Source organism: Bidens hawaiensis, unplaced genomic scaffold (genome assembly GCF_021521415.1).
Source record: "Bidens hawaiensis isolate Kalapana, Puna unplaced genomic scaffold, B.hawaiensis_p1.1 tig00000820_1, whole genome shotgun sequence".
Taxonomy (NCBI): domain Eukaryota; kingdom Viridiplantae; phylum Streptophyta; class Magnoliopsida; order Asterales; family Asteraceae; genus Bidens; species Bidens hawaiensis.
In genome coordinates, this window is record NW_027491048.1 from 3,227,946 (window position 1) to 3,249,225 (window position 21,280).

General features: G+C 34.3%; 4 protein-coding genes across 5 annotated transcripts; 1 reads left to right on the top strand and 3 right to left on the bottom strand.

Annotated features, from left to right (window-relative positions):
- Nucleotides 1-93: 93 nt before the first annotated feature.
- LOC143540243 (uncharacterized) lies at nucleotides 94-5,108 on the bottom strand. The gene is made up of 16 exons (XM_077033356.1): nucleotides 4,971-5,108; nucleotides 4,815-4,890; nucleotides 3,270-3,392; nucleotides 2,773-3,130; nucleotides 2,590-2,685; nucleotides 2,401-2,480; nucleotides 2,237-2,312; nucleotides 1,963-2,154; nucleotides 1,780-1,884; nucleotides 1,604-1,699; nucleotides 1,406-1,498; nucleotides 1,259-1,297; nucleotides 1,126-1,167; nucleotides 828-943; nucleotides 576-702; nucleotides 94-467 (listed from the first exon to the last, which is right to left on the bottom strand). The coding sequence occupies exons 1-16, from the start codon at nucleotides 5,044-5,046 to the stop codon at nucleotides 321-323; spliced, it is 1,842 nt and encodes a 613-aa protein (XP_076889471.1). The 5' UTR covers nucleotides 5,047-5,108; the 3' UTR covers nucleotides 94-320.
- An 881-nt stretch (nucleotides 5,109-5,989) lies between these two features.
- On the bottom strand, nucleotides 5,990-10,788 carry LOC143540253 (lysine histidine transporter 1-like). Its single transcript, XM_077033362.1, has 7 exons — nucleotides 10,436-10,788; nucleotides 8,735-9,118; nucleotides 7,220-7,613; nucleotides 7,028-7,133; nucleotides 6,395-6,486; nucleotides 6,244-6,312; nucleotides 5,990-6,168 (listed from the first exon to the last, which is right to left on the bottom strand). The coding sequence occupies exons 1-7, from the start codon at nucleotides 10,615-10,617 to the stop codon at nucleotides 6,070-6,072; spliced, it is 1,326 nt and encodes a 441-aa protein (XP_076889477.1). The 5' UTR covers nucleotides 10,618-10,788; the 3' UTR covers nucleotides 5,990-6,069.
- A 4,044-nt stretch (nucleotides 10,789-14,832) lies between these two features.
- LOC143540260 (mitotic spindle checkpoint protein MAD2-like) lies at nucleotides 14,833-16,359 on the top strand. The gene is made up of 7 exons (XM_077033370.1): nucleotides 14,833-14,929; nucleotides 15,020-15,035; nucleotides 15,107-15,237; nucleotides 15,572-15,692; nucleotides 15,774-15,877; nucleotides 15,962-16,083; nucleotides 16,186-16,359. Exons 1-7 carry the CDS (start codon nucleotides 14,857-14,859, stop codon nucleotides 16,240-16,242), a joined length of 624 nt encoding a protein of 207 aa, XP_076889485.1. The 5' UTR covers nucleotides 14,833-14,856; the 3' UTR covers nucleotides 16,243-16,359.
- A 286-nt stretch (nucleotides 16,360-16,645) lies between these two features.
- LOC143542659 (trihelix transcription factor GT-4-like) lies at nucleotides 16,646-19,631 on the bottom strand. Of its 2 annotated transcripts, none has more exons than XM_077035207.1 (5): nucleotides 19,087-19,631; nucleotides 17,581-17,619; nucleotides 17,339-17,470; nucleotides 17,022-17,246; nucleotides 16,646-16,828 (listed from the first exon to the last, which is right to left on the bottom strand). In XM_077035207.1, the coding sequence occupies exons 1-5, from the start codon at nucleotides 19,601-19,603 to the stop codon at nucleotides 16,812-16,814; spliced, it is 930 nt and encodes a 309-aa protein (XP_076891322.1). In that variant the 5' UTR covers nucleotides 19,604-19,631; the 3' UTR covers nucleotides 16,646-16,811. The 2 variants fall into 2 exon arrangements, with proteins under 2 accessions (XP_076891322.1, XP_076891317.1); XM_077035202.1 differs by having other exon boundaries at nucleotides 16,646-16,937.
- Nucleotides 19,632-21,280: the final 1,649 nt, after the last annotated feature.

A 21,280-nucleotide genomic window follows, 5' to 3' on the forward strand; every position in this document is an offset into this window, starting at 1 on the left:
GTATGAACTGAAATCATGAATAAAATTTAATACTCAACATGAACATTTGAACCATATCTGTAGTTTCCAACACATTAGACTAAAGGCAAATATGGCCTTACCACAACACTTACTCTATTTAGTAGCATACTACACTGGAACTAAAAGCAGAAATAATTTAAACCAAACATCATGCAATATTAATTACAACTTGATACTAACTTGTTACACACAAAAGAGTTGTCCTGGAAACACTAAAAATAAGCAAGAAATTGAATATTCTTAAACTAATTGCTCTTCTTGCTACTGAAGCTGTAACCGACATTTGCTAAAGGCTTCTTCTATATTCGAATGACCGAAGCAGAAGATGAATCAGGGCTGCCATGGAAATTAAGTTCTACAAAATGACCACCTCCTTCACCTTTGGCTAATCTTCCAGGGTTCACACATATGCATTTCACTTCACTCGTTCCCTCAAGGCTCAAAACCTAGACATACATTTGTTTGTATACATCAACAACCATAAATAAACAAATCGCAAGAAACATTAAAAACTATTTAGATTTTCAGATTGTGATTATGATTTGGTGAAATACCTTCACAAACTGTGTCAAATCTGAAGGGACGATGAGGATATCTGGAATAACCGACATTTGAAAAGCTTCTGGTGCTAGTGATAAATCCACAGGAGTGTCTTCTGCGGGTGGATATAGCGGGTAGAAACTGTTTGTCACGAGTATAAAAGTTAGATATTATGAGAAAAATATATCTTAATTGTCGAAATTGCAGCCTCCAGTTGAGATATTATGAGAAAAAAGATATATTAGTTGTCATAACAAGAAGCATGCCTGCGTTGGCTCAAAAGGTGGTTTGTTAGTGTATTCATGCGATTCTTGATCCCCCGTGACACCAAATCCGTACTAAGGTGTTTAAGTACATCCACGCTGCAGCAGCCTACTTTCACCTTTTATATTAAGAAAAGTTAAAAACTTTAATAAAAACTGTGAGAGCACTTGCATTACAATAAGTTATTTTAAGTTCGCAATTCCTGTGATATTTTGATCTTTAATTTGGTTAACAGGTTAATGCATCTAGACTAAAAGTTGGGTTGAGAGAAAAAGTCAATGTTGACCGTGATGAATGTACCTTATTTGCTGAAATGATTCCTGGATTTGTAATGCAAGTAATCTGGATGAAGAATAACGAACATGAAATTCAGCAACTTGGTACAAGCACCCAAAGTAAGTTAAGGGCAGAATTGGAAGGAAGAAATACATACCTGATTATGTATATCAGCTAGGTTGATATTAAAGGCAGGCTGTAGAACCAGAACCGAAAACAATACCAAAAAAGTAATATTAGTGACAACTTTTTAAGTGATAAAAATACTGTATAAATATTTCATTAGCTACAAAATATATATCACCTGGGGAAAAACATGATCATGATGTGCATCACGAACAGATGGCACAAGAATTACACGTGCAGCGGTACCCATGTATTCCACGTAATCTTGAAGCTAGAGACATATTATTAATTTAGTATCATATCATATAAATCCAAAGGAAAACGAGCAACAAAAATTCTCGATTGGAAAACAGATAAACACTTAAGACAATTTTACCCTTTTAAGAACTTCAAGGCGGAATAATTCATCATAGGTCTTGTTTAAAGTTCCTTTCTTGATCTCAGGGTGTTCAGAATCTATAAACGGCCCTAGCTGTTAAAGAATTAAATAACAAATTAATCTCTCGAAAACAATTTGAAAAATTACAGGATTAAAAAGTTGCTAATTCTCACCAGTACAAGCAGCTGAGGCTGCTTTCTTTGTGCATATGCCAGAAGATCAGATAGAGGCTCAAAGAATAAATTATCAGTCGTGGTAAAAGGACCCGAAGCAATAATCTGGTCAAAGCAATAATGGGTCAAAATATCAAACGAGTAAACATTGCATTTAGTCTCCTGAATAACAAGCTTACTCACCAACGATAGATCTGATGTTATATCATCAGATAATATATCAGATGGATCAGCAGGCTTATTATCCTGATCTACAGCCTGTCTCTTTGTTAAACGATTATTATCATCATCAGGAACTGAAAATGGTACATAGTCAACAATTTTTGTTGCAATCAGACAATGTCCACTGGGATTATGACCTTCAACACCCACCACCTGTCAAATGTAACCATTTAAACTTATTTTAACTGTATGATTCAGTTTAAGGTTATTTCGCTTATCTAATACCATAAAATACCTGGCCTGGAAAAATAGAAAGCTGCGCCAATTTCTGCAATTCAAGGCGCACACGTTGTCCTCCAGAATGCTCAACACTGTTTTAATAGTTAAAAACCAAATTAGATGTCATGTGAGGACATAAAAATACACTGCAATGATGTATTCCAAAAGGTAAATTTTTACCTGCTTTGAAGCATGATTGGTTTTTCCTTTAAACGCCCTTCTTCTTCACAGCAAATCATGCCAACAGAGAATATAGCTTTCTGGAAAGATTATAACATATACAAGAAATGCGTTATAGCTGAAGTAAAAACTATTGAATTGAAGAAACAAAAAGTATATATGAGAAAAAAAAAGAGGGAAAAAAATTACTTGTGAAGCAACAGAAGGATCCACTAGTTCATCAAAAAGCTGAGACGCAACTAGCGCTTCTGAATATTTCATGATTCTATCTTCAAGATAATTAAACTAATCACCAAATCAACATAATTAGCCCTCAAAATTCATAAAAGTGTGATCAAAAGCAATATAACAAATTAAATTTTACAACTTTACCTTGTCTTCTATCCTGTCATGCATGTACCTACATCCTGATTCAGGTTTGGAACTAAGAACTTCAAGTGAACACCTTTTGATTGGTTGTACCCTTTTGATGACATCATCATCAGAATTCTCTTCATCGTGTTCCTTTTTAACTTCATGAACTGTGGGCAGATTATTGAGTGTAGAGTGTACCACAAATTTGTCCTTTCGCTGCCCAAATGGTGTCACAAGTTCTAAAGGTTTCCCCAAAGAATGCATTTTCCCATTTGTGACAGGTGTTATATCAAATGACTCCAAACTAACAGCTTTTTGAACAATTGGAGAAGTAGGGACCACCTCTTTAGCATCCTCATGTTCATCATTAATAACCCTGTGGTAAAACTCTGAGGTTGTTGATACTAATTATGAAAACTAAGGCACAATAATATTTAACAAACCACGAAAAATAGGCTAAATATCAAGAGAAACAATAATATAAGCACAAGATTCAGGATGCATAAAAAGCTTACATGGTGACATCTGTGTATGAATGTAGCCCTTGCTCTTTATCAATAATAGCCTGTTTTTGTTCACTTTCTAGTTGCTGTCTGAATGCATCCATATGAGCATCGGATACTATTAGTTCTAGCAGTCTGTCAAAAAACATGCATACACAACCTTAATCATCTTTAACCGAGTGTTATACCATCAAGTCTTTAATAAACACATATAACAAGAAAAATAGAAACCACTGCATTATTAATTTCATTGTGCTTTTTTTACTTTAACAATCAACTCCCAGTGATTGTTAGGAAATTGACATAATTGCTTCCAAAAATACACACAACAGTACAAGTATACACTTATTGATGACATGACAATGATGTTACGAGTGTTTTTTTCAACAATTTGTTGATTATATATGCTTATTTAAACAAGGCACAGGGTAAGTGCCTTGCTTCCATCCAGGCAATTCAACGACCTTTGAGCGAGATTCCAGCCGCAGTGAGATTTTGGCCAAATGCAGAAAATTCTGCAAATGTCAGGCAAACTAGTCTAAAACATCCAAAAAATGGCATGGAACCATCCTAAACTATCCTTAAAGAAGCCTAAAGCATGTCTAAAACCCCCCAAAGAACCGTATGCTTAAGCTATGTGCCTTGCTTATCTCAAGCCCTCGCTTATTAAGCGCCTTGCGTCCGGTGGCGGACCCAGAAAATTTTCTCACCAGGGTCGGAAATTTTTTGTGTCCATACACAGTTGACCACAATATAATATTTTTTTTTGGTCCGGTTCAACCATTCGGTCAGGTCGAATTGCGTCGGTCATATATATAGAAAAAATAATAATCAAACAAATAAAGGATTATATAACAAAATGTAGAATAATGAAAACCTCCGTAAGGTGTAATGTATTATTGATCAACTATATATAGAGGAGTACAATGAGATAAATACAAGAAAACATAATCAAATACAATCTCTAAACTATGGTAACACTATAATACTAAAACTCTAATAATATATTCTAGAATATTCTCTAATACAAAAAAAGAAAGTACGAGAAACTTCATTATAAGTGCATAATTAATGTACAATATATCTAGCTTTGGTCATTCTCGAGATTCCAACAGGGACGCTGTGTCGTTCTCAAAATCACACAGGGATCAGGGTCAAAATTATACAGGGGTCGGTCGGAATTTTAACACAGGTATACTAGTAAAAAAAATTCACAGAGGTCGACCGACCCCCTAGCCACTGCTTGCGTCTAGGCCCAATGATGACCCGTGCGCTGTCACCCGCTGTGCGCCATTGACAATGACAGTTATGGTCAACTGTATTGCTGCTCTTTAAATAATCATATTACTTGTGCAATACAGTTTTGTAATATTAAGTTAGTCTTCTATTCACTTATATTCCTCAAACTATCAAATAAGCTAAAATCACTGTATAAGGTACCTAGGTTAAAATGTATCTAATTGCAATTAAATTATACCACTCCAAAAGACCAGAATAACAAGTGAAAATTTGAATAAGTAACAGTGACGTGGCAAATAATAATAAGGAAGTAATTACCTGTTGATAGAGTATAGATCCCAGCTGGAAACAAGGTCCGATGGACTCAGATCGTAATTTATACAAAACGTAACACCTGAATATTATTACAATTTTAAAACCAATCAATTAATTTTAAAAAATTAGTGACAAATAAATAAGTGCCGATATGATTACATTTCTGAATGATTGCTTCTTCTTCGACTAGAACGAAGTTGTTCTTTCTGAATTCGGCTCTAATTTCGTCTTCCATGTCGATCTAGGGTTCTTGATGTCTGTCTGACTGTAATGTAATTGGAGGGAAAATGAAGATAGAAAAAAGATTATATCTGGTCCGATTACGGTTTTTAATAGGTGTGGGTTTTGGGCTTCTATTTATTATATTTGAGCCTGTTTAGACTAGACTTGTACGATTTGGGCCTGGGACAACTAAGGTAGAGCCCGTATTCAAATACCCGGTTTCGGGTATGGAATTGGGTTCATATATGACCGGGTATTGAAAAATCGGGTATTGGCAATGCCCGGTCGGGTTCGGTTCCGAGTCCGGGTATTGCCTCTATAACCCTACCCTATGCATTGGGTTCGGGTCAGGTATAGAACCGGGTATTCTAAAACCGGGTATTTGAATATCCTATTTTTATATATTGAAAAAACCTTATTTTTGGGTTTTACGTATTTTTTTCGGGTATTTTTCGGGTATAGATTGGATTTTTGAAGGGGTTGCACTTTTTAGGGTGTTTTTCAGGTATTTTTCGGGTATAGATCGAGTATTTGAAAAACCCGGTTTCAGGTGTTGGAAAAACCCGAATCCGGGTATGGAACCAGTTTCGGTTTTCGGATATTATCGGGTACAAATCGGGTCTGGTTCGGGTACGGTTTTGATACTGAAATGCATACCCTATCTGTACCCTAAGGTTCGGGTTGGGTACATGTTCGGGTATTAAAACCCCGGGTTTAAAAAAAACATGTTCCGGGTTTTTTTCAGGTTCAGGTTTTTTGTGCACCTCTACTAAGGGGGTGTTCGACCGAGCTATTAGAAGTTGTTTATTTTGCTAATTTGCTTTTCAGAAAGCAAATAAACATGTTTGGGTATCATAAAAACATTTCTCGATTTTGCTTTTTGTTATGGCTAGTAGTCAAGATGCCTACAAGATTTTATTTATATTTACAATGATTGCAAATCAGAAAATAAACAACACCTACATCACACCCAACAAATGTACCTATTGGATGTACCACACTAACAATTACATCCATCTTAATTATCTCTTAACTTTCATGAGTAAAATTGGTAGCTCCCAGCTGACTTAATGATTGTCCTTAGCCCACCAATGGGGGCTAGAAGCATAATTGTAACACCAACTACTATGCAAAACTGTAACATAAGTAACACCAATTAGCCAACTCATTGAAAAAACAAATTTATATAAAAGATGCAAAAAAGACTTACCCAATTCATGCACCAAGTTAAGCTTCCTCTTTTAGGCTTCTTGACTACTAGCCATATTATGCAAGGAAGCTACAAGCAATGCAAAACATTATCATTATATCTTGCACATTAGTTGTAAAATGAAATGATTTTATTTTATAAAAATAATTACATAAAATGTTGTTGGCGCGAATGCAAAACCACCGAAGAATCCAAGAAGACCACCGAAGAAAGGAAATGTGATTGCAATAAAAGTAGTGGCAGCTGCAAGTACCCAAATGAATGAATAAAAAAAGCATAGTTATTAAACGCGATCAAAGCGCATGCCTAGGCGCGATTTTTAGGCGAAGCGGTGGTTTCCCGCTTTTTAATGCTGAAGGCGCATATATATAGGAGTAACTTCCAATTTTTTTGATTAGTTTTTGATTTTTTTCTAATTTTTTTTTACCTTTTTTCTGATTTCTTTTTATAAATCAATAACTGATTGATAAGAATCACCTAAAATAGGTCAACTTACGTAATTTACTCCAAAATCATCTATAATTCTTGATTTTGTATTAAATATGTTTTGTATATTCTGGTTAAGCTATATATATATTTTTTATTATCATTATTTAAAAAGGTTTTATTTTTTTGTGTATTGGTTAAATGTTTTCAATAGTTAATCGTATTGAATTTTAATTATATTTGCGTCTTGCACCTAGGCCCAGGCGATGCCTATGCGCCTTGAGTGCGCTTACCGCTTTTGATAACTAGGTAAAAAAGTATACAAAACAATGAATAAAAAATGTCATCAAAGTCTTACCGACAAATGATGTACGAACAGTGAACCGAAGGCTAGAACTTGGCTTGAAGTTCATTGATTTCACCAAGTATGTTTCAATCATATCATACACCGCCATCGAATATATCTACAAAAAAAAAAAAGAAAGGCAAAACATGTCGGATATAAGGAAAAAAGCACTAGCCGCATAATATGCATAATCTTTAACCGTACCTGATATCCACCAATGACATGAATGATGACAAACATGTTAGCACTAGCAATGAGCCATCTTGGGTGATCAAGAGTGATGAGGATGTTGTCATCAACACAGTTGCCAAATATATAGTATCCGATAATGGCAACCGGGAAGTAACAAATGGCAACAATAATATATGCAACAACACAGCCTAACCACATTGGGCCCTTTGATGGTTTCTCAGGAGTTGAAGGAATGGTGGCTTGAATTTCTAGGACTACATTGTGACCCGCATACGCAAAAGCTATATCTCCCAAAGCAGTAAACATGCCAAACATTCGTTCAGAAGGGATTTTTGACCTAAAGCTATAGTCAACATCCTCCTGATACCCTCTATGCAAAGAAGCTGTCCAAGCAATTACTGAATAACTGCAAATGCATTGTAAATTGTTAGCTAGTGATATGCGGTTTAGAGCCCAAGGTTCATGACACTCTTCTAAGATTATGGACCCTAGAGGTGGTAGAATGGTCAGTTTGGGTGGCTTTGACAAACGAGGTGGTTGCCGAGATTGAACCGGAAACTGAGAATTCGGTTTGTTTTTTTTTCTTTCTTGAAAACCATTTGGTTTTGGTTTGCTTGGTTTTCGGTTTACACAATGGGTTTTCACATCGGTCGGTTTGGGTCAGGTTTGGGCTCAAACCGATGTGAAAAATGATAATTCAGTTTTTGGGTTTTTGAAAACTGTTCAGTTTCAGTTTTCAAAAAGGATGTTCGGTTTTGGGCTCAAACGGAACAAAAAATAGAAGATTCAATTTTGGGTTTTTAAAACCGTTCAGTTTCGGTTTCCGCATGGGTTGTTTGGTCGGTTTCCGATGCAAATCGAACCAAAACCCAGTAATTCGGTTTTTGGGTTTTTTTTAAATCTGGTCGTTTTGGTTTTTTTGGTATACACAAATGGTTCAGTTCGGTTTCGGTTTTTTCTGTTTTGTCATATAGGCTCAAATTTTTGGGGCAAAAAAGGCCCAAAATAATGAATTCGGGCATGTAACTTTAAGCCTTGATCTTTATTCTTTTGTTAATTTATAAATAGTTAATTATTACACAGTAGGCTCTAAAATTTTTTGGCTACAACATTTATTAGTTTTTTATAAATAGATTAATATTAAAATATAATAAAAAAAAATAGAAATTATAATCTATAAGTTCAATAAGAAAAGTAAGTTTTTTCCCGGTTTTTATGGGCCCGGTTGGATTATAAAAGCCGGTTCGGTTTATGCAAAACCGAACTGGAAATTCGATTTTTAGAGACATAAAATCTAACTTTCGGTTTTGGGTTGGGTCCTATTATTTTGGTTTTTTCAATTACAAGTTGGTTATTTCAGTTTTATGCAAACATCCAAAATAAATAGGTAGCCTGTCAATATGAGTATGAAAATTTTAACCATTTCAATATATATCCAACTTTGTGTTAAAACGATTTCAATGTTTATGCATCAATAATATATCCCCCATCCCCGACCCTATAATTATACTAAAAATCACAATTTACCTCAACGACATGACAGCAGCAGCAAAAGAGACACACGAGATGGAATTAAAATTTGGTAGGTGCGCGAGCACAAAGTGAACAGATGAGAATATCAAGATGAAGTAAGTTGTCTTCAGAGGTTTACAATCGGGACAAACCGATTGTTGGAACTTCTGCAAAGATTTGCCTCCAGTAACCATGTAGACGATACACGTACCGACTTCCACTACTAGCTGCTGAGGCACAACTATAAAAAGCCCAAGCTTTTCACCAAAAGCATGTTGTCCGAGCTCGTGGTACCGGTCAAACCTCTTGCCCGGAACCATTTCATGCATCTGCACCATTTGCCACAATGTGTACAGTGTAATCACCCAAGACATGAACAGAACCATGATGCCAAAGCCCCTGCATCATATCACATGGCGTAAAAGTCTTAGAAAGGAAATTACTTCTTAGTGATTTTTTATCAAATGCTTTACGTGCGGATATAAACATGAATTTGAAACCACAAAAGTCTTGCATGAATAAACACGAATTGAAACTACAATAATCTTTCCAAAGTCCCCATGTCAATAGTCATATTAAATCACATTTAGGGTTGTAAACGAACTGAACGCTCGGGAAATTGTTCTGCGGAAATTCGTTTATATTTGTTTGTTTAATAAATGAACAAACTTGAACAATGTATTTCATTTGATTAACTAAATGAACGAACACAAACAGTGGCCACATTTGTTTTTATTGTCTATGAATTTTCGGTATTGTGTTCATTTACGTTCGTTTACGTCCATTTATGTGCATTAATGTTTGTTTGTTTGTTTGTTTGTTTATACTTGTTCATTAAATGTTTTTGAAATTTTAATTGACTTCTCTTATCTTATCATTTAAATTTAAGCAGAACTAATAACACTATAAAACAGCAATGTATATGAGCATTATGTGATTAATTTATATGCAAAATTAAAAATATGAATATAAATGTTTTAAAAGAAACAACACAAATTTGGTAGCCTGGTCGAATCGTTGGCACGCTATTCTCGGTTAGCCAAATAAATAAAATAAAAAAGCATCGTTTGCTCGTCCGTTTATGTTTGTGAACCGTTCACAAACAAGTTCATTTCCTTAATGAAATCATAGTTATTAAAAGCCCTCGCTTCTTGCGCCTAGGCCCATTTTCGGGCGAGGATCAATAAATGCCTTTTAGCTCCTAGGTGAGCGCTTTGGCATTGTCTAGGACATAAACATGAGAAGATAAAAAAACAAGCAAAAGAAACGCAAAGAGTGCTATTGGAACTTAGATCTAGGAGAGGTCAAAAGGATTACATTGAACATTTTGCTATTCACGTTTTGGAATTACATATGAATCTTGACCGTTGTAGAACTTTTCGTAGTAATTAGATGATATTAAATGTTATATAATAGCTTTTGTTTAATTTATTTGAAGAATAGTATTATTTTTCATATACAAATCTATTTTTTTTATTCAAGTGTGTTTTTTTTTCTGCCCTCGCTTTTTTTTTTTTTTTTGCTTTTTGCGCCTAGGCCCCACGCAAGATAACTATGAATGACATAACGCGAAATTTTGTTCAGTTAGGTGTTCATGACCGTGACCATTCATGTGCCCACTAAAAGCATAACAAACGACCATGAACAAGGCCTTGTAAAGTCTTAAAACGGATACGCTTCATCAAACGCGCATAAACAAACAAAAAATAAGTATACCATCCAAGCTGTGATATGGCGTAAGGAAGACTGAGGACACCAGCACCAACCATAGCAGTAACATTATGAAACGTAGAGTACCACCATTTTGCATTTCTTGATGAGGTGACTGGAAGCCATTCATCAATGGCTTTTTGCTCAGCAGTTCTTGCATCACCAGCAGCAACAGCAGCTTGATCCATTGAATGATGATACCTTTGGTGTGTAAGAATGAACCAACGTAAGGTATATATATAGAAAACACAGACCCATGATTCCGGTTGTTTGGTTTAGTATCAACCAAGGGTTTTTAGAGAGGAAGAAAGGTTCAAGATTCACAACTAGTTTCCTTAATCTACTCAGTGTTTGTTTGATGATACTATGAGAGTTTAAGTACTGAGTGTCTATTTTTGGTAATTAAGTGAGTAGAGTAGCTAACTTCTGTGAAGTTAGTTGAACAGTTACAAAACTTACCTTTTAGTTTTGGTATTTTACAATCATGTGTAACATGTTATTTTTTTTCGGGTTTGTTTTTCAGGTTTCAGGTTTTTCGGTCGGATTCTTCGTGTTTGAAAGTTTTAAATTTTGACTCAAAACCCAACCCAAATCTTTTACGGGTTTTTCGGGTTCAGGTTTTTTCGGGTTGGGTTAATCGGGTTTTGAATATCCAGTGAAACAAAAATAAATAAATAAACTACAATGTTAAAATTAAAACATCATGGTATTTTTTTTGCTTATAACGTAAATAACCAAATAATAAACCAACACAACTTGAATAAGGTGTGATTTTTTTGTTCGATTACGGTTGCTATTAGTCATAATGTAACAACAAAATAGTTGATCCATGATAGGTGCAATGACAACGGTCGATTAGGGCCATGTTACGATAATTTTAGTGACTATGGCTTAGCCTATTATATCTAAAAATATATTTGGTTTTAAAATTAAAACTTTATTCGGGTTTTTCAGGTTGACCCGAAACCCCTAAATTATACTCAATAACCAACCCAAATTACTCGGTTCAGGTTAGGGTTAGTCTTTTATTTGGTTTGTGTTTTTCAGGTCGGGTTAGTTCAGGTTTCTGATACAGGTTTTCTTGGGTCGGGTTTCGGGTCACATTCGTAATAATGGAAGTCTCTTATTGAAATCAATAGATCAAAAGACAACCTCTGAAATCCTAAATTTATCACCTCTCTCTTATTAGACATACGTACATGGTACACAGATACTCCATTCGTCCTATTAAAAATGTCTATATTTCTTTTTTACTTGTCTCATTACTAATGTCCACTTTCAAAATTTATTAACCAATTTCCAAGGTTACCCTTAAACACACAACTAACATTAATAAACAATATTTATGAACCCAATTTCCAAGGGCATTATTGTCATTTGATGAGCAAAAAAGGTAATCATACAATCTACTTTGAATTTGTGTTTTTCAAACCATGACACTTTTAATGGGACGGAATGAGTAATTATTTTTTGAAAACGCTGATCTCTTGCTATATAGATGCGATTTGTATAATTATAAAAATATATTATCCATAATGATATTGATTTCTTAACATTTTCTCGTATCAGAAGAATTTTATTGCGAACACATCTCATATACAAGGTAAAATTATTGGACAAAAAAGCGTGTAACTCAATTGTGTGATTTTTATCCACAACCCGAAACCCAACCAGATATCTATTATGCTAAACCCGAATGCACTCATACTCAAGAAACCTGAACCCGAATCCAACCCATATTAATTCAAGTTGAGTTCCGAGTACTTGTACGATTGTGTAACCGTATTATGTATTTGAGTTATACGACCGTCACTTTTTGTTTAAGCATGTTACCTTAGCCCTCAGTAGTCTTGCAAACAACCAAACGTCTAATAAACCATTCATCAATACTTCGTTTATTAATAAAGAAACTAATTATTTGTATTACTTTTTTAATAATTTACTAATACATCAATTAATCTTACTCCAAGATTTACACATATGTAGGGCTGTCCAAACTACTCGCCGCTTGCCGCTCATTTGTCGTTCGCTCGAAAAATGCTCGTTTGATTTAGGTTCGGTTTAGAAGTGAGCCGTTCGGCTCGGTTCGGTTTAAAAACAATCCAAGCACTAGCAAAGCCTCGCTCGGTTTGGTTTGGTTTGTTTTGCTCAAATTATTTTTTATTTATTAGTTTTGTATATAAACTTTATTTATCTACTACTCTAATAAAAGAATACTACTTTGTGTTACTTGTCACTCTCTTAGTCATCCTTACATTTTCTAAACCCATTTTGTTATTAACCCAAAATAGTCTTTTTCTTTTATATATAAAAAAGTGTGCTAATGGTTATTTATTTCTTATTTTTTCTTTATATTTTAACGTCATATTTATACTTAAGTGATAAAATGAAACAATTTAGCTATAGAAAAAAAATATGTCAAATGGGATTGAAGTGGTTGGAATATTGCTTTATAATTATTTTTTTTTTTGGATTTTCAGGTATGTAAAATAAAAGTCAAATAAAATACTTTCTTTCTTAAAAATTTTCATTATATACATTAAGTACATTCTAATAATTTGTTTATCGACATACTAACCATTTAAATTTATTCTTTCGGTTTATTTTGGAAAGCTAGAATCAGGAAGTTCTTTTCTTAGTTATCATATATATAACTAGCTTTTATTCCTTGTAATACGGGGTTTTTTTATATTTTTTGTTTCCAATATTTAATATATATTTTTTGGAATTTAATTTTATTTTATATTAAGAAAGTTAATAATATACTTAGGATTTGATGATGAAAGTGTTTCATAAATAAATAAGATGTTATAAGTTATAGCCAGGTTTAAAAGATATATGGGTTTGGTGAGACCCATGACCCACTTTTTTTTACTGTAAATTGTTTCTTAATTATAAATAATATCTAAAAAACGAATGCTAACTTTTAGTATATCCTTATTTTATACGATTTTCATATCAAATATTTGATGAGATTAATTTTTAAAATTATGAGATGTTATAACTCGTTTAAGAGGTTACCTGAGTTTGGTGATATCCATACCCGTGAATTCGGTTTAAATACATGAGAAAACTCATTTACAAATAAAGCAATCTGGTGGCTTAAGAGAATTTAAGGAGGTTTCGTTTATATATATTTAAGAATTAAGATTTAATACCTAATCTTGTTTTATTATTTATGATTGGTTTGTACTTGAAAGAACCCGTGTTTTCACATGGACATCTATACGTCGCTTTGCCAAGATTTACAGGCAGGCATTGACTAAAAATTTTGATTATTAATAAACTCGGTATATTGACCAACACAACCGCAAACGTAGTGTACAAGGAAATTTTTTCTTATTAGTAAATATTTGCGTAATGTTTCTTGAGTAATTCCATTAAATTTAATATAAATTGTAATTTTATTAACAATATATGATAATTGTTTTGCCGATTGTATTTTGAATAATGTTGAAATTTTAAAATTTTCATCAATTCCCCGTGTAATACACGGGGCTCAAACTAGTATATATAAAAGTATACTATTTTTTTAAAACTTTTTAAAATTTCCCACTTTTGTGTTGAATTCAAAGTCAATTTTAAACCGTAACCGCTCGTTTATATATGTTTTGTTGTTAACTTTGAGTTTTATACATTTTAAAGGCGAAAGTTTAGATAATTCAAAGTTTGAATTCTTGAATTAATGATATTTTGAAGTTTCAGAAATTTAAAATTGAAAACTTTGTACGAAATCAAGCAAAACCAAACTGAACCAAGCCGCTCGGTTTCAAAACCAAACCAAGTTCAAGCATAAAAATATCGCTCGTTTCTTTAAATTCAATCCGCTCAGTTCGGTTCGCTTTCAAACCAAACCAAGTATGAGCATGCATGCGTTCGGATCGTAAAAGTAGAACATAAATCATACGTAGACGTACAAATTTTTCTACACACTGATATCGCTCATTTGTGTTCAGTTATTTATTACTCCCTCCGTCCCATTAAAAGTGTCATGTTTTGAATTTTCAAAGTCTTTATTTATAAACTTTGACCTTAAATAATTTTGTTTGCGTTAGATAATACTTGATGAAAGTTATATGATTTGAGTATGTTTTAAAAAATGTTCGGTATAATTTTTATTAAGTTTTATATAACACAAAAAGTATATAATTAAGGTCAAATTTTATAAATAAAGACTTTGAAAATTCAAAATAGGACATATTCAAAGGGACGGAGGGAGTATTTTTTACCACTAAATCTACACTTATTTTAATTTACTTTTTAAGCCTTTATTAAAGTTTAAAACTGTTTTCTAAAGCAGTCGACCGTTTAGTAGCCGTTACACTCGATTCAATTCAATTCATCAAAACCCTAGCCATTATTCGATTCAATTTACTAAACCTGTTCGATAAAACTCTTAACAACTTCAATCGCTTTCTGTTACACAAATGGCTTCTAAAAACGCCACCAAAGACATCATCACTCTCCGCGGATCCACCGCCATCGTCAGCGAGTTCTTTGGTAAATATATAATCCCTCTTTTTTCCTCCTCATCATTTCCTTTATGTTTGCAAACCCTAACGTGTTTATATGTTTGCAACCAATTTTCAGGTTATGCAGCAAACAGGTAAGACTTACTTTGTAAAAAACAATTATGCGAAATTTGAAACGAATAATCGCTTAATCGATAATGTGTAGCATTCTGTACAATCGTGGTGTTTATCCGGCGGAAAGCTTTGGAAGAGTGAAGAAATATGGACTTCCGTTGTTGCTTTCTCAAGATGAAGGCATTAAGACGTTTATTGCGAATTTGAACACGCAGCTCTCTGGTTACCTTCCGATTTATTAACGAGAATTGAGCTATCACCTATTGGCCGGCCGATAATAATCCATATTTACACTTTGATGAGTTTGATCAATGATAATTATAGATTTATGCTTTATTTGCACTTGGTTTCTCGCACAATAATGATTATGAATGAAATGGAGGAACGAATTAGTGAAATCGAGTATAAATTAAATGTAAAGTGAGTTATGATTATGCTACCGGATTGTTGTCCTGTTGGTTAAAGTGTAAGTATATGTATTATTATCGGTCGGTAGGTGATAGTTTGGAGTAATAAAATAGGATTAGGGTTAACTTGAATTTGGGGATTTTGTATAAATGGCTTGAAGCTGGGAAATTACAGAGGATTGTTTTGGTGATAATGAATAAGGATACTAATGAAGTACTTGAAAGATGGAATTTTAGTATAGAGACGGATAAAGAAGTTGTTGAAAAAGGGTAAGATAAGATATTATTGTTAAGAGTCTTTTATCGAGGCGTGCGTTTTTTTGTATCGATTTAATGTTTGTCGGTCTGCAGCGTTTCGAGGGAAAAGAGTGATAAAGAAATCATGAGGGAGATTCAAGCAATAATGAAACAGATTGCTTCGAGTATTACGTACTTGCCATGTCTTGATGAACCATGTAAGTTGTTTTTATTGTTATTTGGGGTGTTTTTGAAAGCATTCAGTATGATGTCTGATTCATTTAGTACGATTATGATTTCAGGTATCTTTGATGTGTTGGCGTATACTGATACGGATGTTGAAGTACCATTCACATGGACAGAGAGTGATCCAAAACTGATAGATAATCCCCAAATGGTGAAGTTGCATTCTTTTGATACCAAGGTATAATAAAGTCAACTTAAACTTTGAACTTATAGATTGTGTATGAAATGGTTTGACTGCAAATGTTTTGACAAGAAATTGTTTGCTTTAATGATGCTGCAGATACACAAGGTTGACACTTTGGTGTCTTACAAGAATGATGAGTGGGATGAGCAGTAAAAGATTGGATTTTTACTTTAATTTTCTGTTACTATTGTTATTGATACTTTTAAGGCTTATTGATGTGAATCATTTTGATTCACCTTTTTTTGTGCAAGCTATGAAGAATGAAATATGAATATGGAAAATTGCTTTAAATTTTCATGGCACATACTTTAAAAGAACTATTATCATGTTCCATTTCTTGAATTATTATTATAATAAATTTGACTCACTTTTTGTGCAAGCTAAGAAGAAAGAAATATGCATATGGAAAATTGTTTCCACTTGCCTTTTAATTTTCAAATTTTCATGGCACAAACCTTTAAAAGAATTCTTTAGATTGCAAAAGAATTTGCTTTCATGACAACTGCTACTTTTCTTGAATCATTCATTCATTATTATCACAGAGAGCACAATTACACAAGTAAAATCATCCACTAACGTGAAAAACATCATATATACATACAATGTCTCAAAGATGCGTTTTTTTTTCTTCGCATTTTTAACATCTTAGCTAATGCCACGATAAATAACACCAGGGCAAAGCTCATCCATAACATCAACATTCCGGTAGCCATTATATTCTCTCAAGCAAATCCAGCCTCTGCGAGACAAAAAGTCACGAAAATCATCTTCTGTGTAAAAGATCTTGTCTTCAGTATGAACCGGCACGTGATCCGGCTCATCAAACAAGCACACTTTGATCATTAGCCCTGAAAGTTTAATGCGAGACAACACTTTGATCCAACACTAATGTATATAATATATTACGCCTAAAACATTATAACTGATTGTACCTTCATCAACATGAAGAGTGTAGTTTCCAAGAGGCATATCCCTATCAATTGTCCTCACAATATTATCAACATCTTCCAACCAAAAGCTTCTGTTAGTCCTCAACCTGAAAGCCGATTTGATGGTTTCCTTTATGGCATCCGGTGAACCATCAATACCAATTCTTCGTGTGTAATCTCCCAACTTGACTGAAATAACCCTACCACCGTAACTGTTATTCTGAACACCTGCATATATAATATAAATATAACATGCTCGTCAGTCAGAGAGGGCCAAATGGGACTGAGAAAGTTAAAAACTTTGGTGTAACAAGACTAACCATTTGCAGGTGTTTCCCTCCAATTCCATGGAGAAGCACCACTTGCCGCCATGGTATCAGCGGCAGTGATGGCAAGTGGATGTCCCTCTTGATCCAAGCCTCTTTCTAGATTAAGTGCACCTCTAGCATCACCTGTGGCATACTTTTATTAGTAACTAACTAGTGTGCAAAATATGATTACAAAAAGTATATTATTTAGCCATGATATAAATTTATGGATAAGATGATTTAAGAAGTTGTACCTTCAACTGGTCCAAACACAATGCCGGTGTCCTCTACACCTGCACAAAAGCAAAAGGGTGCACAAATTTAACCAGCGTCACAAAAGCTAAATATATCATGATTTAAAGTCAACCACACCACAAAATAGATAAACCATAAGGGCATCGGTAGTGAAGGGCAAAAAACATCTTTTTTTCATGCCACGTAGACACGGGGGCTTTTTCCAATTTTTATGTGTAGTGGTCGAAGCCCCTTACAGTTATTATATATATTATTTAAATTAATTAAACAAAAAAAAGGAAGAGCTATAATTGATTGGTGACCAACCCCAAAAACCGTCATGGCAACAACGTGCAGACACAAAATAATTGGTGAAAGCGCCCCTCCGTAGTGGTGTGGGGACGTTTTTGGTGTTTTGGGTGTCGGGGCAGCCCCATTACAAATGCCCGAAGAACATTGATGTCACCAACCCTTAGGCTAAACCAAAGTTTAAACTGTTAAAAACATGAAAATAGATGACAGAAATTGCAATATTTGACCCAATCAGAATAAATGATATATAAAGATGGAAATGTAACTACATGATTATCCACCAATTTAATCTAAGGCAAGGAAATATTGTATCGTTATCAGAAGAGTGCATAAAGGAATCGAACTTGGAATTTTTATTTCTATCCCTAATAATCTCTTCAACTTCTTAGTAAAATCAATACAACAACATTAATATAAGTGTATGCACGATGAATATAGTTTGTGTCACTCTTCACGTCAATAAACAGTTGGAGTTTGCTCTCCAAATCCGCCGCCATCTTAATGTGACAAATGATGTACTTTGCTTCCCTATCGAAGTACACGACCGTCGAATCACACGCTGGCGTGGCAAATAATGAGACGACGGCGATGGCAGATGGCATTCTTGATTGAGAGAATACAAAAATTTCAATAATCCAACAAAGAAATATGAGTTGAGTAGAGAGACGGCAATTTGAGTGAGATAGCAGAAATTGCACTCTCTTTCTCTCCCCCAAATTTCTCTGTTTTATTACTCAATTCGCCATGTTCTCTCGCTCAGCAATACAATCTGTCATCACCAACATCTCCTCGGTTGCCACTTCGGCGTGTGATTGCCAGGCTGTGTACCTCAATAGGGAAGCAACATAAATCATCATCCACAAACCTCTAACAACAGACCTGAAGAGTTAGCTCCAGCTACTAACTAACGTGAAAAAAACACAGTATATTCATCACACACACATAAATAGAGCTTTGTTTATCAACAATACACATAAAAGAACAAACATACGTAACAAAGACTGCATTTTATCAATACAAAACAAACACATCTCCACAATTTTTTCAAAATCATTCACTTCTAAATCCTATAAAGTGTTAATATTAACATATATGCATACACAAAGCCAAACATCGTGTCTCTAAAGTCTAAAACAAGTTCCAAAACTATTGGAAACATAAAAACTGATAATAAAAATTGAAACTTTATAACCAAATTATTATAAAAATCATACCTTTATCGGAAAACTGCATAAAAGAATCCACCTTAGAGTTGTTCTTATTCCTATCCCTAATAACCTCTTCCACCTCTTTATAAAACTGCATCTTATTATTACTACAATTACCCGAAAACCCGTTACTCTCCTTAACCTTCTTAAACTCCTTAAGCAAATTCCTCCACTTGTCGGTACACATAGTGGGCGATCGATCAAACCCTTTTTCTCTCATCTTCAACGAAATCCGTTCCCACAAATGTTTGTTAGACTTCGAGGTGTTGAAGAGTGAGTCGATCTCGTGCCGGAGGAGAATTAGGGTCCGGGTTTCTTCCTTGACCCATGTCTCCGCCCGTTTCTTGACCGGAGCTGGTTTGGTGGTGGTGGTGGTGGTGGTGGTGTTTTCTTCGCTGCTGGTGGTGGTGGTGTCGGTGACGACGAGCTGGGAGTCCATCATCATGGTTTGTGGTGGTGGTGGGTGTTGAGGGTAGAAATTGATGGGTTGTTGTTGGTGTTGGGGTTTCGCAGGTGAAAACATTTGGGAATTGGGAGTGATGGTGGTTAGTGAGAGGTGTGTGATCAATAGGGATTTGGGTGTGATGGAATAATGATATATATCATTTTGATGATATGCGAATTTGATCGGTACCGGTTAGATTTAAAACAGTATAAGATGGGTTAAAATGTAAACGTATGGGATGGTATTGTTATCGGCACTTGAATGGTTTATGATACAAGGAAATGTATTTTAAAGGGCTTGTAGTCTGTAGGTAAAGCTTGCGTCGTGCAGTTGTGGTTCAGCTTGAATTCAACATGTAGAAAACCGGTTTTTCCCCAATCCGAACCGGTTTGGTCAAAACAGGTTTGACCCAAACTGGTTTTCGAGCAAGAGTGGTCGACCTGGTCCAGTGCGGTTCGATTCGATTTAGAACCGTTTTTTACCCAAACCAATTTGGAATATCTTAAGAGGAACCGGTCCTGGAACTAGCGGGGTTGGGTCGGTTTGGGTGAAACTGGTTTTTTGTACACCTCTAACTGGACTAAACCAAATAAAAAAACATTGTTATGGCCCAAATACAACAACTTAACATGTCTAAAAGAAACACATGTTTTTCTAGGGCTAACTGGCGAGAATTCGTTTGGTATTAGATCACTGCACCAAAACTAAATCAAAAAATAAATTCGTAACGTCCAAAAATACAACAAACTGATACATTTGAAAAAAAAAACAAAGGCAAAACCCGCGTGTTGCAATGACAAACCGACATGAATTCGGTTTGTATTGGCGGTATCAGCACTAAATCATGGACATAAATTAGTAAGCTCCAAAAACATAACATAATTTATAATAAAAAACAACATTGATTTGGCACAACCACGTTCCAACGCAATGGAATCGATATAATCTCAACGGTATCAACACAAATTTGTCATAGATTAGTAGGCTCACAAAAAGTTAAATTGAAACCAAAAAAAGAAAAATGATAATTACATGACACAATCACCTGGTGTTATATGGACCAATAAGAGATTAGAGGCATCAAGCGATCAATTTTAATCTATATATAGAATTTATTGTATATTAGTCACTAAAATTCTAATTTGTATATTTTACTGTAAAATCTAATGATTGGGATTAGTTTGCCATATTATTAATCATAGAGTGATTATAGTAATCTAGCTTATAATTTTTTAAAAAAAATTCATAAATGAAAGCTTAATAAACATAAATGTCGAGTCTAGAATAAGTGAATAACTATAGTTCAAGTTCTCATACAGAAATCTCTTCAAAACGATTTTGCATATACGTAACAAAACATGATTGTTCCCATCAGGCAACAGCGGTTCTGTCTAACCGGTTCAAACATGCATATTATTAGAAAGTTTGACGATTGGAAAAAAACGTAACCTTTTTAGCATGTGCATGACACGTGGCCTTTATCTGACAAATGATGGATCTATCATTTTTATTTTTCGTTTGTTTAACGTCACACCTTCTCTCTGATTAAACTCTAGAAATTCTCTTACATGTAGTTAAGATATTTAGTGTTTTGATTGAGGTCCTGCTGCTCATACTAGAATATAGGTTTTTGCATTTAGATCTTAACATCTAGTGTGGTGTTTGTAACCTTTTGTTGTTTTACAAAACTCCTTTTCAGTTTGTGATACATATACATATTTTGATTATAATATCACCCCAAGAAGAAAACACAAG